The 17,720-nt window shown below is 37.2% G+C and overlaps 1 protein-coding gene across 31 annotated transcripts in view; it reads left to right on the top strand.

The window, feature by feature from the left end:
* Nucleotides 1-17,720, top strand: part of HELZ (helicase with zinc finger) — a 167,437-nt gene that overhangs the window by 39,591 nt on the left and 110,126 nt on the right. For 23 of the 31 annotated variants that reach the window (XM_054670615.2, XM_063799209.1, XM_063799200.1 and 20 more), the window contains 6 exons: nt 2,957-3,081; nt 5,212-5,268; nt 10,935-10,986; nt 12,363-12,438; nt 16,052-16,250; nt 16,711-16,818. In XM_054670615.2, the coding sequence (XP_054526590.1) occupies nt 2,957-3,081; nt 5,212-5,268; nt 10,935-10,986; nt 12,363-12,438; nt 16,052-16,250; nt 16,711-16,818 (617 nt within the window). The remainder of the gene's footprint in view (nt 1-2,956; nt 3,082-5,211; nt 5,269-10,934; nt 10,987-12,362; nt 12,439-16,051; nt 16,251-16,710; nt 16,819-17,720) is intronic. The other 8 variants (XM_063799222.1, XM_063799220.1, XM_063799217.1 and 5 more) reach the window with 2 other exon arrangements.

Raw genomic sequence — 17,720 nt, 5'->3', positions numbered from 1 at the left:
GTCTACTCAGTTTCTAATCCAAAACATTCTAAGTAAGACATATTTCAAGTGTTAGAAAATATCACAAAAAAGATACACAGCGAGCTGACAGAAGTCCTCCTTTGTAACTCCTAGTGAACAGAAAGGAACAATTCAGTTTGAGAACAGTTGTGTGTGCACAGTACACTCTCACACATAGTTGATGGGAAGAGAATTTATCTGCAAGGAGCTGTAACTTTTTTATAATTGTTCAAGATTATATTATTAATGTCATCTCTTTTGGCAAGTTCAATTTTTATAGCCGAGACAAGTTTAATAATACAGTAGGCCATACTTTTTTTTCCCCCAAGCTTTTTCAAGGTAATAAGGAACTAGATTGGCAGCATTGCAATTTAATTTTGTTATATGATACAGTAGCAGGAGAGGTTTTTATCTATAGTTATTGACTATTTCTATGCCATAGTTTTTTATATGGGATCCTCCCATACATAAATTGAATTTCATTTAAGGGGAACAGGAAGAAAGTATGTCAGTACTGCTTCTTGTCTGAAAAAGAGATGGAAAAAAGGGAAACATAAATTTGACAAATATTAAGATATTCATACAGCAATGTAGTGGAAGAAACTTGCAAAATGAAATTCAGCAAATACCTCATACAAAACCAAAGATCTATGAAACCTGTTTGTAAAATGTTATGTGATCTAATACTCTTTAAGTATGACATCATCATATGAAGTTGAAATATTCTTAGACTTTTTCATTCCTGCAAACATTTTTCAGCTCTTGACAACTAGTTTCTTAATATCCCAGTTACTAAAAATGAACTAAGATATTTTCCTCAGCAGTGCTCAGTACCGCTGTAAAATTTTTAGAAGGGGAAGGTAATATGTAGGGAATTCTTACTTATGCAGGAGACTGCTAGTTACTTTTCTAATTAGCATAATTAATCTTTACCACAACCTTATGAAGTAGCTACTGTCACCTCCATTTGATAGGGGAGGAAATAGGCTTAGTGATGTAACTAATCCATACCTTAGTAGGAGTGTCATTTTTCTTCAGAGCAATTTTTTTTTTTTTTTTGAGACAGAGTTTCGCTCTTGTCCCCCAGGCTGGAGTGTAGTGGTACGATCTCGGCTCACTGCAACCTTTGCCTCCTGGGTTCAAGGGGTTCTCCTGCCTCAGCCTCCCGAGTAGCTGAGATTACAGGTGCCTGCCACCATGCCCGCTAATTTTTGTATTTTTAGTAGAGACGGGGTTTCACCATGTTGGCCAGGCTTGTCTTGAACTCCTGACCTCAGGTGATCTGCCCGCCTCGGCCTCCCAAAATGCTGGGATTACAGGCATGAGCCACCATGCCTGGCGAGAGCATTTTACTTGTATTGTTTCATTTAATCTTTAATGGCAAATTTATACATGTTTCTGTTTTACAGATGGCCACACTGAGGGTCAGAGAGATAAGTAACTTGCCCAAGGTCAGATTTGAAGAGTTTTAGGAATAGTAAGATCTGAGGGAGATGAATACTTACCTTGGAACTTTATAAGACACTCAAGACATTCTTAATGATACCATATTGGAGTTTTTCACTTGATAACTCCTTATTGGAGTTTCACTAGATAACAGAATTATCTAGTGACTGTTGAATAGATGAGTGATTTGTAATATGGATGGATTGAAACAATAGGTTCGTCCAAACTAAAAATAATTGAATAAAACCCTGTCAAATACAGAGAGACTGCAACTTTCAATTTAGTAAATTCAATAAAAGGTATATGTAAAGATTTTTATTATGGCGTTATTTTTAATAGTTAATAACTGGAATTATTATCTTACAAGGAAAGGGTTAAATAAGTTGATGTATCTACTTGGTAGAACATTATATAGCCAATAATAAGATAAATATAAGCACTCTGATCACATGGAAAATACTGAATGTGCTGAGGGCAAGAAAGTAGAATACAAACTGTCATGTTGGCATCAGTTACAATCATTGTAAAAATGTTGTGAATATTGATCAGAATTGGAGGAGAAAATGAGTAAGTGAAAACTTCGTTGAGTAGTGAGATTATGATGAACTCATGTAGAATTTTATTAGTTTTATAATGTTTGTGTAACAAACAATAGGAGAAGATATATTCATAACAAAAATATGAACAGATCCAGTGGACTTTATATATATGGTATGTTATACTAAAAAGAAACATTTCCTTGGAAATAATTTTAAAAATAATTTCTAAAATATTTTAGCAAATTATTTTCTTGCAAAGGAAGCTAAAGTATGTACAAACTAATAATAGAACCTTGGACTTAGCAATGCAGAGAAGGATCTAGATTGCTCTACTAATTGAACCATTAGCAGTTGCTGTGAGAAATCATCTCAAATGACATGGCATAAAAATGAGTATATTCTGTTTTGTTAGAAACATGATCCTCATGATTGTATTAGATTAAATCTGCAAACCCTTGCAAACAATTTGGGTAGCATTTTCTGTGGCCACTGGGCAATTGGATTCTTAGTAAATCTTGTTGGATTTGATAAAGACTAATTCTTAATTGCTTAGGAATATCTAGGTGAGATTTGTAGTTTCTGTTCTTACTCATTTTAATGGCACCCGGTCTTATGTCACTGTAAAAAACATGAGAACTTTATTCAGCTAAGTCTGCAATTTAAAAGCCCTCATTTACCCAGAATTCGTAGGTTGAACAGTATTTTTCCCTCGAGAACTTAAGGATTGTGATTCTTCCTGTGATTTTGATCTCAACTGGTTGTAAGTTCGGTATGTTTATTGCACATGTTTTTTCTTGTTCTTATATGCCTGTTTTGGACAGAACAGAAACACCACTGCTTCCCTCTAGAGTATTTGAAGTTACTCTTTTAGCATATAAAAAGCCATGCTTGTGATAGTGTGTTAATACTATAATCAAGAAAAATGTGCATTAAATGTCATATGGTTAATGATGGCTGTTCTTTCATGGCAGTGCTGGGAGAAGGACTGGCCAAGGGAGAGGATGCCTTTCGGGCAGTGCTTTGCTGCATGCAGCTGAAAGGGAAGCTCCAACCTGTATCCACCATTCTTGCCAAGTCACTGACAGGAGAGTCCCTGGTATGTTGATAAGCTCTAATTTTGTATGCCTGAAAACAAATTTTTATTTGATTCCTTAGGTATATTGTGGGGAAAAAAAAGTGTATCTTTTTTTTCTTTTAGTTCTTCCTATTAGAAAGCAAAATTCATGAGTATCCTGAGATATAGTACCCGTTTTTCTTTTCTTTCTTTTCTTTTCTTTTTTTTTTTCTTTTTTTTGAGACAAGGTGTCAGTCTGTTGTCTAGGCTGAGTAAAGTGGTGTGATCACTGCACACTGCAGCTTCAACCTCCTGGGCTCAAGCGATCCTCCTGCCTCAGCCTCCTGAGTAGCTGGGACTATAGATGCGCACTACCATCCCTGCTAATTTTTGACTTTTTGTAGAGACGAGGTCTCATTATGTTGCCCAGGCTGGTCTTGAACTCCTGGGCTCAAAAAATCCTCCCTCCTTGGCCTCCCAAAGTGCTGGGATTATGGGTGTGAGCCCCTGCTCTTTTTTTGAGACCAAAATGATATTTAATTATTAATTCTTGTAGTTTGTGATTATATATAAGAATTGTAGATACTTTAAAATAATTTAGGTTAACTAAGTGATTTTCTTTGAAGATATGATTTAACAGAGCCTGAGTTTTAAAATGCTGATGTGGACATATGATCTCATAGGGTTCTTAAATTCAACAATTTATTTCATAAAATGTTTAAATCTATCTAAACTAATAAGTGCTTCTGTTTCTGTTCGTATGTGTGTAAGTAATATCCATAACCACTCTGATGGAACTAGCTAACTATTCAGACTTTACAATCAATTTTGTAAAGATAGCATTTGATTTTTTTAAGTTACGGAGTCTTGCTGTATTGCTGAGGCTGGAGTGCGGTGGCTATTCACGGGATGATCATAGTGCGCTACAGTTTTGAACTCTTGGGCTCAAGTGATCCTGTTTCAACCTCCTCAGTAGCTAGGGCAATAGGCATGTGCCACTGTGCTCAGCACTATATTTAATTTTTTGGCTTTTTTTGGTTGAGATAGTTGAAAGGCTACTTTTTCAAACTTTGGAATTGATAATCTATAGAAAGTGAAAGAAAAGAGCTATAACCTTTTTTTTTTAAACCAATTTGTAACTTAAGAAATTTGTTGATAATTTTCAAGAATCATAATGAAACACAGTGAAAGCAAGAAAGTATATGTATACTTTGCTCTGCTGTGTGAATTCCCTGTATCTTTCCTATTCTTCTGAATTGATATAGATGATAAAATTATGGGGCAGATTTGTGCTTTTACTTCAAATATTAAATAATTATATTTGGTTAAAAAAAAAGAAGTTAGGAAAGTACTTGGTATATTGTTGAGTGTAATGTATTGGCCCATCTCGGGATAGTTATTTTCTAAGGAATTATTGTGCAGTGAATTGTTTAATTATGTTTAAGTTTAGCAGTGTCTTTTGATTTCACCAGATTCATAAATGAACTTAAAAGCTAAAATGTATTAGCATAGAAAAATTATATAGCTATTTAGTTCTAAGTAGATAATAAAGGAATATATCTCTTCTTTGTTATTAAGATTATCATTAAAGGGCTTTTCTGTATAAGTTAAGTATATTACAGTTTTACCTGTTGTTTTTAAATTTAAAACTAGTAAAGAGTAATTTGCTTTTAAATCTCAAATGAAATTTAGATTTCATAAGAGTGATATTTTCCTTTTATTGAAGAGCCATTTTTAAAGTGGTGTGATCAGCTTATATGAATCTTCCTGAATCATGGCTGGGTTCACCATTTTGTACATACAAACTTATTAATCTTAGGAAAAGGGTTAAAAACAGCTATAGGTTGTTTTCCTTTTCATTTATGCTGTCTTGTTCTGTGGTGGTACCTGTTGTTAATATTTTCTTGAGTTAATTTTAATTAATGTAAGGTGAATACAGTGGTTTTACTTACCAGAAAAGGCATTCTGTATAGTTTTTCCTGTTAACCTTTTAAACTTTCCTCATAGATGTGTTGCTTTATTATCACCGTTAATGGTAGTAGTGATTAGGGATGAGGGTAACATTGTTTTTTTACAAATAAACTTCAGAAACAACAGAGGAATTGAGCTAAGTTGCCATAGTAAAGAATTAATATACTAATTGGTTTTTCTCTTTTTTATTCACCTTTTCAGAATGGGATGGTAACAAAGGATTTGACAAGACTAAAAACACTTCTCTCAGAAACAGAGGTAAGGCCATTTCAGTGGATCCTTTTGGAAGAGTTTGACTCAATCTGTCTAGTAAGCATTATGTATTAAAATTTGGAAAACCATTGCGGCATCAGCCAGAAGGCAAGGCTGTGAAGGTGGGGCAGTGGGACTGCCAGCCTTCCCTTGTTACCCCCATAACCCACAGTCCCATCGTGGGAATGCTGCTTCTCCACATGTCTCCTCTGTGTGCCAGGGCTTATCTTCTGTCCCTAGTGGACAGAACTGGTATCTTATTAGCTGTCTCTGGACAACAAATGGGAAGATGATTGGGAAATTTTAGTTTTTAACTACTTCTGGCTACTAGAAAATGAAATGCTATCATTAAAAATGAGATATCCTCAAGCCTTATTTATTTATTATTTATTATTTGTTTATTTGAGATGGGGTCTCGCTCTGTTACCCAGGTTGGAGTGCAGTGGCGTGATCACAGCTCACTGCAACCTTGACCTCCCTTGGCTCAGGTGATCCTCCCACCTCAGCCTCCTGAGTAGCTGGAACTACAGGCACACTCCACCGTCTGGCTAATTTTTTTATTTTTAATTTTTGGTAGAGATGGAGTTTTGCCATGTTGCCCAGGCTGGTCTCCTGGGCTCAAGTGATCCGTCTGCCTCTGCCTCCCAAAGTGCTGGGATTACAGGCATGAGCTACCACACCAGGCCTTCTTTTTGTCTTTTTTAAAGCACCTGATGGAAGTCTGTGATTTAAGGACTGTCTTTAAGGAATGTGTTTAGGAGATGGAAATAATGTGTATGAGGATAAATAGTGAACAAAAAAGTACTCCAGTGAAGGACTTGGAGGACACATGGAAGGTCAGGGACAACAGTGGCATGTAAAAGGCCCTGAGGTTTGTAAGTCTCAAATTTCTCTTCTTCATATAGGCATATAAAAGTATTTTTATTTTTAGATGTCCTATTTAAAAAATAGCCATTTTGTCAGCTTTTGTCATAAATAAAAGCCCACGTACAGTGATTAATTGGCTTATTTATTCAAAAATTGAGCACTTCCTATGTGCTAGGTACTATGCTTGTTGCTGGGGATACAGCACTGAACATGGTTCTTGTCCTCTTGGAGGTTAAAGTTTTAGGAAGGAGATAGACAACAAGTAAATAAATTGAACAACTGTAAGTGTAATTCACAGAGAGGTAGGTGATATGAGGGAAAAGAACGAACTCTTCTGCTGGAAAAATCACTGGATTTGGTGGCCAAGGACTGAGACAGTTAAACCAAGAGCTGAGAGTTGAGAAGGTGCTTGTCTCACGGAGAGTGAGATGGAGGGCGCTTCAGACAGACAGAGGGGATGTGCAGAGACCCTGGTGTCAACTTTGACCTCCTGTGGGTTCCTTTCCATTCCAAATGTAGTAATGTATCCCAGTTCATACCAAAAAACAACAAAGAAGGTGGTCATCATGGATTATACAAGCTGGAAAAAATAACCGTTTTGCTACTATTAGGCTTTTTCTTCAAAATTTCATTTTCTTTGTCTTACGTTGCCTGATTGTGAATCAACCGAGAATCAGTAAGCTCTCACTAACTTCAAAGCCATGTGTATACATAGGTATTAGGTTGGTACAAAAGTAATTGGAGTTTTTGCCTTTGAAAGTAATGGCAAAACAGGCCCGGTGCGGTGGTTCACGCCTATAATCCCAGCACTTTGGGAGGCCAAGGTGGGCAGATCACCTGAGGTCGGGAGTTTGAGACCAGCCTGACCAATATGTTGAAACCCTGTGTCTACTAAAAATACAAAAATTAGTCAGGCATGGTGGCAGGAGCCTGTAATCCCAGCTACTCGGGAGGCTGAGGCAGGAGAATGGCTTGAACCCAGGAGGCGGAAGTTGCAGTGAGCCGAGATTGCACCACTGTATTCCAGCCTGGGTGACAGAGTGAGACTCTGTCTCAAAAAAAAAAAAAAAAAAAAAAAGTAATGGCAAAATCGCAATTACTTTTGCACCAACCTAATAGTGTATATGTAGCCGTTTTAATTTCTAAGAAGTAACAGAAGGCAGCTGTAGATGTTTTAGACTTTTAAAATGACAGCATAAAATGACCTTTCATTTTGTTAAGATTTTTGGCTTTGTTCTTCTTTTATTGCCTTAATTGAATTACCAACTTTACATCTGATAATCACATGCAATTTATTTTATTTTTAATGTTTATAATCCTGTTGCATGTAAGGCCACATATATCACTTGACTCTTATTTTGTGACTATACTTTTGGAAGAAGTGACTTAAGTTTTTGTAATTTTTTTTCTATCTAACTAGAGTAGTAGTCTTTTTGGTTAGTGAATTGATATTATTAAAAGATAACCGTTTAGGAAAAGCTAACAAACAATGCTACCCTTATTTATTATTGCACATGACACATTTAAAAATGGCAACAATTTGTTATTTAAAAATTGGGCTAAGCTGGTATTTAACTTGTAAATGCTAATGGATGAGAATAAAGACCTGAAACTCAAGACTGATTTATGAAAACAAAAACAAGTATTCTTTAGTAAATATTCTTTAGTAACATTTAAAATATCTGATTAATAGATTTGATTCTGAATTTATAGTTCTAGCAGTGTAATCTTTGGCTGTTTTTCCTGAAGGTGTCGGTAAAGACTAATGATGATAAACTGTTGCCTTTTTGTTTTGGAGTATGAGTGCATAAAAAGAGTGTTTAAAAAACAAACACAACACTTTGGAACCTAAAAGCCAGGACTGCTAAATACTTAGCCAGGCTGAGTGCCTTACTTTACCAGTTCTCTGCTGAGCATGTGCTGCTCCCCAGATCCCCAGGAGACCTAGAGCTCAGTGTCAGCACAGGCCCGTCCGGGTCGTCACTGATTCTTATAGGCACTGACTGCTGAAATGCACTGTGTGGTGTTCTCCCCAACATTTATAAGTGTTTTAGGCTTTATTTTATGACCAAAACATTTTAATAATGTTTATCAAACATTTTTATTCCCATTATTTTTCTTGCACATTTGATAAATTTATTTTGATAGGTTTTAAAAAGGAGATACTTTAAAATTTTCCTACTTGAGTTAATTTTTAGCCTATCTATTTATATATGTTATGTAAATAGAATCATTTGAAGGGCTAGTTTGTGACAGTGGCACATAGACCTTGCTTGAAGAATTTAAAGAGATCTTTTAATGGTTTTTTTTTTTTCCCAGCACAGAATGCTAATAATATGAATAATTACTCCTGATTTGTTAATCTGTGTATTCTTATATTCAGCCCTTTGTTTTACAAAAACAATGGGTTGCTTTTTAAAAACTCCTTAGTAAGTGCTTTACTGATAATCAGAAGGCATTTTCCTGTGGAAACAGTATTACAGAGTTTAGTTCAAGCCCAACCTAAAAAGTACAATTTAATCAACCACATATAAATTACAGTGATAGTATTGTTTCAGTTATGACCCGTTAGCATTCTGACATTCTTTCTGTGGTACAAGATATTCCAGATTTCATCTTGGGATACTGTTTACTCCTTCTGATTCAGTTTAACATTTACTGAGCACCTGTGCTGTTCAAGGCTCTGGAAAGCTGAGATGTCCATGAAAAGCAATCTGGCAGGTCAGTCAGAGATGCACACAGCTAATGTGCACACAGGGCAGCCTGCAGTCAGTAAGTGCTATCACAAAATACAGGCAGGGAAAGGGGAAAACTCTGCAGGGAAATCAGGGGGGCAGAAGTGTGAGAACTGAGTTTAAAGGATAGGGATAGCTAAGTATATTAGTCTGTTTTCACGCTGCTAATAAAGACATACTTGAGACTGGGCAATTTACAAAAGAAAGAGGTTTAATGGACTCACAGTTCCATGTGGCTGAGGAGGGCTCACAATCATAGCAGAAGGTGAAAGGCACATCTCACATGGTGGCAGACAAGAGGAGAATGAGAGCCAAGTGAAAGGGGTTTCCCCTTATAAAACCATTAGATGTTATCAGACTTACTACCACAAGAACGATATGGGGGAAATTGCCCCCATGATTCAGTTGTCTCCCACTGGGTCCCTCCCACAACACAAGGGAATTATGGGAACTACAATTCAAGATGAGATTTGGGTGGGAACACAGCCAAACCATATCACTTAGTAAAGACCCACAGGTGACTTGATATAAGGCAAGATTGGCAAGCTGTCAGTTGGTTCAGGGATAAATGAGACAAGCGGTAATGAGGGCTTTACCTAGGACAGTGGCAGTGGGAGGAGAGAATGTAAGAGAGATGAGAGACATTCTAGACCTGTTTGGACAAGATTTGGAGAATATTCAGAGCAGGATAGAAGAGGGAGGAGTTCAAGATGGCTTTGAAAATTTCAGCTTGGCTCTCTTTGGGTAAGAAGAATCCATTAACCTGTGATAAGGAACACTGAAGAAGGATCAACTTTAGGATAAAGTTGATGAATTTTGCTTTGGGCCCATTGCATTTAAAGTGCTTAGGTGAATCATCCATTTATCCATCCACCCACCCACCCAACCACCCACCCATGTTCCCATCCACCCACCCATGCACCCACCCATGCACCCATCCATCCATCCATCCATCCATCCATCCATCCATCCATCCAACTAACCAACCATCTATCTGTTTATCCACCCACCCACTCATCCAACATTTACTGAGCACCCATTATTATGTGCCAGATACTTTGAGAGGTGCAGGAATATAGAAAGGCAGTTACAGACTGCTGACAGCAGATGTGTATATCGCTGATAACAATCTAGCATGTAAAATACTACAGAATAGTTTAGAAAAAGTGCTATGGTTGGCGCTTTGTTGAAATTGGAGGTGTAGAGCTTAGGGTAAAGTTAGAGCCAAATGCGCAGATTGGTGATTTATCTGAGGATGTTAGAGTGAATGGATCCCTAGCCTTGGACTCCTCTGTGGGAGAAGGGCTCATCTCAGAGTGAGTGGGGTACCTAGCAGTAAGTGCTCCCAGGCTCCAAAGTGGTAGCATGCCATTAGCTGCAAGAAAAAGGAACCTCTAGCCGGGCGTGGTGGCTCACGCCTATACTTCTAGCACTTTAGGAGGCCGAGGCGGGTGGATCACCTGAGGTCAGGAGTTGGAGACCAGCCTGGCCAACATGGTGAAACCCCGTCTCTACTAAAAATACAAAAATTAGTCAGGCGTGGTGGTGGGCATCTGTAATTCTAGCTACTCAGGAGGCTGAGGCAGGAGAATCACTTCAACCCGGGGGGTGGAGGTTGCAGTGAACTGAGATTGCGCCACTTCACTCCAGCCTGGGTGAAAGAGCAAGACTTTGTCCCCCAAAAATAAAGAAAAAAAAAAAAGGAAAAGAAACCTCTGTAATCAGACATTTTCTAGGTGTTATGAAGAGGAGAGTAAAGTGAATAAATGGATGGAAGGTGCTAGCCTGTGAGGTTCAGGACTGGGGACTTGGACTTCTCTTCTGCTGCCAGCTAATTTCTATCTAGGAGGCCTCTATCAGCTTCCTTAATGAGAGCCTCACAAATATGTTTTCCATATTTAATTATAGTTTAACATAGAAAAAAACAAAAATCATTGGCAACATATTAATGTTATTAAAAATTTCTGAGTATTCCAACTTCACCTTTGTTTTAATATTGAAAATGTTCAAGTTTAGTTCAGCATCAACGTTATTCTTGTTTAAAAAATTCTTTCATTTGGAAAATTGCAGACAGCAACTAGTAACGCCCTCTCTGGATATCACGTGGAAGACTTAGATGAGGGTAAGTGCCAAATGCTGTGTAACTTCTGGTAGCTGTGAATAAGGGCTTTGCTTTTATTAATTATTGGGAGAAAATTTACTGAGTTACAGTACATATAAGTGGAGATGTAGGAGAGAATATAAGATTTTAATTTTAAGAAGTAGGTGTAGATGAAAGCAATTTTCTCCCTGGCACCTTTTCATAGAATAATGGAGTAATGGAGGTAGGAGGTAACTTCAGAGGTCATTTAGTTTATTTTCTTGCCTCCATGTAGGACTAAATTTAAACATCATTCTTAACAATCTAGAGAGGGAAGACTTTTCTTCTCTCTCTGTCCTAAGCTAGTACAGTTATTACTTTTTGGAAGTTTTGATCTGTGAGCTGAGTTGTTCCTGCCCTAATGAAACTCTGTGATCTCCTCTCCTCTCACCAGAGGAAAGGGAAAAGAAGAACATTCATTGAGTGCCTGCTGAATGCTGTGTACTGTGGGCATTGGCTTTCACAAAACATGTACTGACTTCTTAGAGTCCTTCATCTTTTTGACAGGTGATGAAACTGACATTAAGGTTTATGAGTTGCCCTAAAGTCACACAGCTAGTATAGAGATGAAGCACAGCTTTAAACTCAACCTGGCTGAATATCTTTCTTTTCCTTTTCTGGGGGGCATAGTGACTTGTGAGGGAGTAGAAAATGGCTATAAGTTCCTTGAAACTTGTTGCTGCTCAACCTCTATAAAGTTCTAGCCTTTTTTTCCTCATTATCCTTATTTTCCCTGGTTTATTTGGAAACTCCTATCCAAACAAATCAAAGCTCATTGTATTCACAAGTAAGTAAATACTGTGTTTTTAGCTCCTATCTCAGAATTAAACTTTTTGAACTTTATTTCAATTTTAAAAAAGGATTATATTCTACAGTGACGTGTCAGACAAATCTTAAGGAACATGGATGATAATGTGATAACATGGAACTTCTTCTCACTGTGCAGTAGTGGAATTTGTTATGTAAGCTTTCCTTCCAGGATACAATGATTTTTTTCATCCCTGAAGGAATTCCTGATAGACAAACATCCCATGCCTAAGAAATGACAAGTATGCCAGCCACCCGCCTTGTGTTGTTAGGGAAGAGATTGCACTGGAAACCTGTCCACCAGTTGCTAGGACAGAGTCAGAGTCACCAGCTTGATTTTAACTAACTGCTGGGAAACTGCCTCTTCAGTGATTCCTATGTTTTATGTAGTTGATTGGTAGATTACTTTTTGGTAGAGGCAAGTATGTCATGTTTTTTTTACATCATATGGGATGATGTATGTGGAGGGATTGTAGTATTTCTTACACATTAAAATATCAGAATTACTGGCTAGCCTCAAATGATAAGACTATATCCTAATTACTCCCTAGGGTCTTGTAATGGTTGGCATTTCCGCCCACCACCTAGGGGAATCACAAGCAGCGAGGAATATACTTTGTGTAAAAGGTAATGTGAATTTTTTTGTTTTTAAACAATGACATGTCTTGTTGAAAGGACAGGTAATTTTCCTTATCTAATGGAGTAAAATGGTTTATTTTCAATTTGAAACAGAAGCCATAAAGGTCATTATCTTTAAGTAATACAAGTCAAAACCATATTGATGAGTTGTCTTCCTTTAATTCTAAACAGCAATGATCTAAATGCAGGTTGTTAAGACTGTTCAGTAGTCTTTTATTTTTTATCTATTTATTTTTTTTGAGATGGAGTCTCGCCCTATTGCCCAGGCTAGAATGCAGTGGCACAATCTCGGCTCACGGCAACCTCTGCCTCCCGGCTTTAAGTGATTCTCCTGCCTCAGCCTCCTGAGTAGCTGGGATTACAGGCATGTGCCACCACACTGGCTAATTTTTTGTATGTTTAGTAGAGACAGGGTTTCACTATGTTGGCCAGGCTGGTCTTGAACTCCTGATCTTGTGATGTGCCCGCTTTGGCCTCCCAAAGTGCTGGGATTACAGGCGTGAGCCACTGTGCCCGGCCTCAGTAGTCTTTTATAATACCAGTTGTATTATTATGGCTGAACTTAATTTCTGTCCTTTTGTTTTTCTTTTCTTTTTTTTTTTTTTTGAGACAGAGTCTCACTCTGTTGCCCAGTTGGGAGTGCAGTGGCTTGATCACAGCTCACCGCAATCTCTGCCTCCCAGGCTCAAATGATCCTCTCACCTCAGCCTCCCAAGTAGCTGGGACTGCAGGCGTGTGCCACCAAGCCTGGCTGATTTTTGTATTTTTTTTATAGAGATGGGGTTTCACCATGTTGCTCAGGCTGGTTTTGAACTCCTGAGCTCAAGCAATCCTCCTGCCTTGGCCTCCCAAAATGCTGGGATTACAGATGTGAGCCACCACACCTGGCCATGGCCATTTGTTAATGTGAAATTTACTTAGGTTGTGGTGATTGAAGTTGACAATACTTTATGTAAAAAGTAGAGCATAAAATAGATAAAGAAATGTTAAATTGTTTTAACCTTTCTGAAAAATATTATCTTCATGTAATTCTTATGTAGAATTTATGAATAATTCATAATGAAGGGCTAACCTTTCAAAATTTAATAACTATTAATGTGGAAGGTATGATTAAAGTTACAGTTAAAATGGTAAACTCTTCGGTTCTTTTTGTAAGAACTTGTAACTAGTGGGATTTTTAGATATAAATTCTCACCACCTCTTTAGATTGCTTTTGATAGCGAAGGAAATTTGCTACATGGTTTTGATTATTGAATAGTCAGGAAACTAATGTGTAAGTATTGAAAATCCTAGTGGTGTTATGTTGTAGAAGAGACAGAACACAATCCTATGAAAAGGAAATATGAGAAGATTTGAAGTACAGATAAGAATATAACACTTTCACTTTTTAGGGAAATAATTTAAAGCCAAGCAATAGAAAGACAAAGATTTGGCCCATTAAGACATATTGAAAAGAAACATAAAATGATTTTAAATGTGTCTTCAGAAGTGTAAGAGAATTTAATAAATAGTATAATTTTAAGTTCAAGTACTTTGTTGTACCATCAGGAAAAGTTTTAAATATACTCATTTTTTCAAATACGGTGAACCATTTGAAAATTCATATTGTGCTGTGGTTCATTTCTTATTTCTTACTATCCATATTTTTTCCAATTGAAAAATGGTCTGTAATATAACATCTCTCTTTTGCTATTTATAGTTTTATATTATATTTACATTTAATTATGTATTTTTTTTTATTTTTGAGACAGAGTTTTGCTCTTGTTGCCCAGGCTGGAGTGCAATGGCATGATCTCGGCTTACTGCAACCTCCGCCTCCCAGGTTCAAGCGATTCTCCTGCCTCAGCCTCCCAAGTAGCTGGGATTATAGGCATGTGCCACCACCCCGGCTAATTTTGTATTTTTAGTAGAGACAGGGTTTCTGCATGTTGGTCAGGCTGGTCTTGAACTCCCGACCTCAGGTGATGCGCCTGCCCTGGCCTCCCAAAGTGCTGGGATTACAGGCGTGAGCCACTATGCCCGGCCATTTAATTATATTTCTAGTTTAATTTTCATTTTTTCTCAGAAGATCTTTTATCAATGTTTTTATTGTTTTTATTTAAAAACTGGCTTTGCCTATAATTTTGCAGGGTATTTAAAACTTTTTTAAAAAGTTAATGCCATCTCAAAAAAAAAAAAAAAAAAGTTAATGATCAGGGCCGGGCATGGTGACTCATGCCTGTAATCCCAGCTCTTTGGGAGGCCAAGGCAGGTGGATCACTTGAGGTCAGGAGTTCGAGACCAGCCTGGCCAACATGCAACCCCATCTCTACTAAAAATACAAAAACTAACCGGGCATTGTGGTGGCGGGCACCTGTAATCCGAGCTACTCTGAAGGCTGAGGCGGGAGCATCCCTTGAACCCGGGAGGCAGAGGCTGCAGTGAGCCGAGATCGTGCCACTGCACTCTAGCCTGGGCAACAGAGCAAGACTCTATCTCAAAAAAAAAAAATTACCAAAGTATTTTATTTTTATCTGTTTTTGGTCACTGAATTGTCAGTTGAATTTTCCGAGTTGTAAACGTTGAGAAGTCATTGACTCTCTATCCTTTAAAATGAACATTTATAATTTATTCCCTTGAATTTAACATGACTGTTGAATAAAGTTGTGACTCTGTAATATAAAACTTTGATTCTAAATTTATTTAAAGCTTCAAGCAAGTTAATATATTTTCACTGAAATATAGGTAATAGTAATGTAGAAAAGAGTAAAATCACTATGTTTAAAGGTGAAAAGTAAAAGCCTTAAAATGGTAATTAGTCATATGTTAACTGTTTTTTCAGAATGAAATTCCCATATATAGAAAATTTTTTTAAGGTCCTTATCATTTTGGGAAGTAGGGTATACCTGTGTGTGAGCAGCAAATCCACTTGATGTCAGTATTGCTTAAAAAAATCCTACTCTGGCTGGGCGTGGTGGCTCACGCCTATAATCCCAGCACTTTGGGAGGCCGAGGCGGGTGGATCACGAAGTCAGGAGTTCAAGACCAGCCTGGCCAAGATGATGAAACCCCGTCTCTACTAAAAATGCAAAAACTAGCCAGGCGTGGTGGCGGGCGCCTGTAATCCCAGCTACCCGGGAGGCTGAGGCAGAGAATTGCTTGAAACCGAGAGGCAGAGGTTGCAGTGAGTCGAGATTACGCCACTGCACTCCAGCCTGGGCAACGCAGCGAGACTCCGTCTCAAAAACAAAAAACAAAAAACAAAAAAACAAAAACAAAACCCAGTTACACTAAGAGGAATTGTCTAGTAAGAGTCCTTATATGACCAAGGAAGCTACTTTTCAGTGCCTCTTTTGGAGGGCCGACGTGAATACCTATGCCTTAGGATCCCCTAATTCCAGAGAAAGTCAGTGAATAATATGGGGAGCTGATGTTTTGGTTAACTGTTGTAAATGTTCTCTAAACTTCTTCTCCCTCCTTTGTACAAGGCAGTATGATAAATATGGCCTTTCAGCACATGAAGTTTTGTTTTTATTGAAGAATCAGAGGGCAAATGCTGGGAGTTTATTTTTAAATGGTTCAACAAAGTATATGATAAAACAGTCTTTCCTATTCTACTTAGATTTTTAGAGCAAGGAATCTGTAGGTATGGTGCCCAGTGTACTTCAGCACATTCCCAGGAAGAACTAGCAGAATGGCAGAAAAGATATGCTTCACGGCTGATAAAATTGAAACAGCAAAATGAGAATAAACAGCTCTCAGGCAGTTACATGGAAACCTTGATAGAAAAGTGGATGAATTCATTGTCTCCTGAGAAAGTGGTGAGGAAAATAAGCTACATTATTTTTTGTTTGTCTTAAACAATGAACTTGAGTCTTGACTTTATTGTGTGCTCTATTTTGGTTTATTTCCTTATCTTCTTTGCAAAGAACTTGATTCTGATAGAATGATGTTTTTAGTAGCTATAGTAGACCCATTTGTTAAAATGAAGAGCAGAACTAAACCACTTGTTTGGAGATTTGCCTGTACTGTTTTAATTACCTTCATTCAGGCAGTTTTTGAGTGCCATTTTTGTGGTGGTGGTGAATTTTCTTTTCTCTCTTATTTTAGCTTTACTATATTTTGTTCTTGTCAAAATTACTGAAAATGAAGGTATAAAATACTTTGCTCTGTAAACAGTTCCATCATCATCTTAACTGTTGACATTTATTTTCCATGCTAAAAGATTTTGTTTGTGCCCTTAGCAATAAAAACATAACATAAATTGCTGTCTGTTTTCAGCTTAGTGAATGTATAGAAGGAGTAAAGGTAGAGCACAATCCTGACCTGTCAGTTACTGTCAGCACCAAAAAATCCCACCAGACATGGACCTTTGCTCTCACTTGTAAGGTATGAATTTTGTGCTAGTTAAAGCATAAAAGTTGTGTTTAATTTTCTGAACTTTTTTTTGACCTTTGAATCTCTGTGTTAAAGAATATTGAAAATATTTTAATCTAAGTACATTATATATAGGTTCTATATTGTACTAAAGTATATTTCTGTACTTTGATCATTAAAAGTACAATTTTAAAAATACTTTTAGATGAGATCTTTGTAGATATTTAGGGTGCTTTCATATTTATTTATTTGGTAAAGAGACCTTTGACATATTGTCTTCTAAACTTGGGACATAGGATGGGGTTCATGGCTTGTAATTAACTACTTAAAAATTGTTTATTCTAGTAGTTCTAAGATTTTTAAACCATAACAACTTGTTTTTATATTTGATATGATGAAGTCACAAATTCTGTGATAATGGGTTTTTAACATGGGGCATTTTCTGCAGTGCTTCCCATCTTAAATTATAGTAGTCAAAGTTTAAGATCGAAGCAAAGTAAAAAGTTTCTGTGAGTATGCTCAGTGGAAAAGTTTTTGTCTTTTTCGTGGCATTTCTTCCACTGTACTTTCTGTATCTGGAGATGAAAAATCTAAGAACAGTTAGCTTCAGCCTTGAACCCAATCCAGTGCTTTCAGAGGTAACTGCCCTCTTACGAAGGCTTCCTACTTGAGGCTACATGAAACTTTTGTAGGTGAAGAGTATGGAAAGTTTGAAGGTTGATGGTTATATAGGGTGATAGCTTTTGCCACAGTGAAAAATGAACATGTCACAGGAAGAGAAGGGAGACTAGCGATATAGCATAAATAAATAATTTTAACAACTGATTTTAAAAAACCATTTTGATTTTTTTCTTAAATGGCCATAGTATCTTAGAAGCTTGGGGAAGTAAAAGTCCCTTATGGAAATATTTTCA

Source organism: Pan troglodytes, chromosome 19 (assembly GCF_028858775.2).
Source record: "Pan troglodytes isolate AG18354 chromosome 19, NHGRI_mPanTro3-v2.0_pri, whole genome shotgun sequence".
NCBI lineage: Eukaryota > Metazoa > Chordata > Mammalia > Primates > Hominidae > Pan > Pan troglodytes.
The sequence above is the reverse complement of the archived record's forward strand: the minus strand, read 5'-3'. Positions and strand labels throughout refer to the sequence as shown.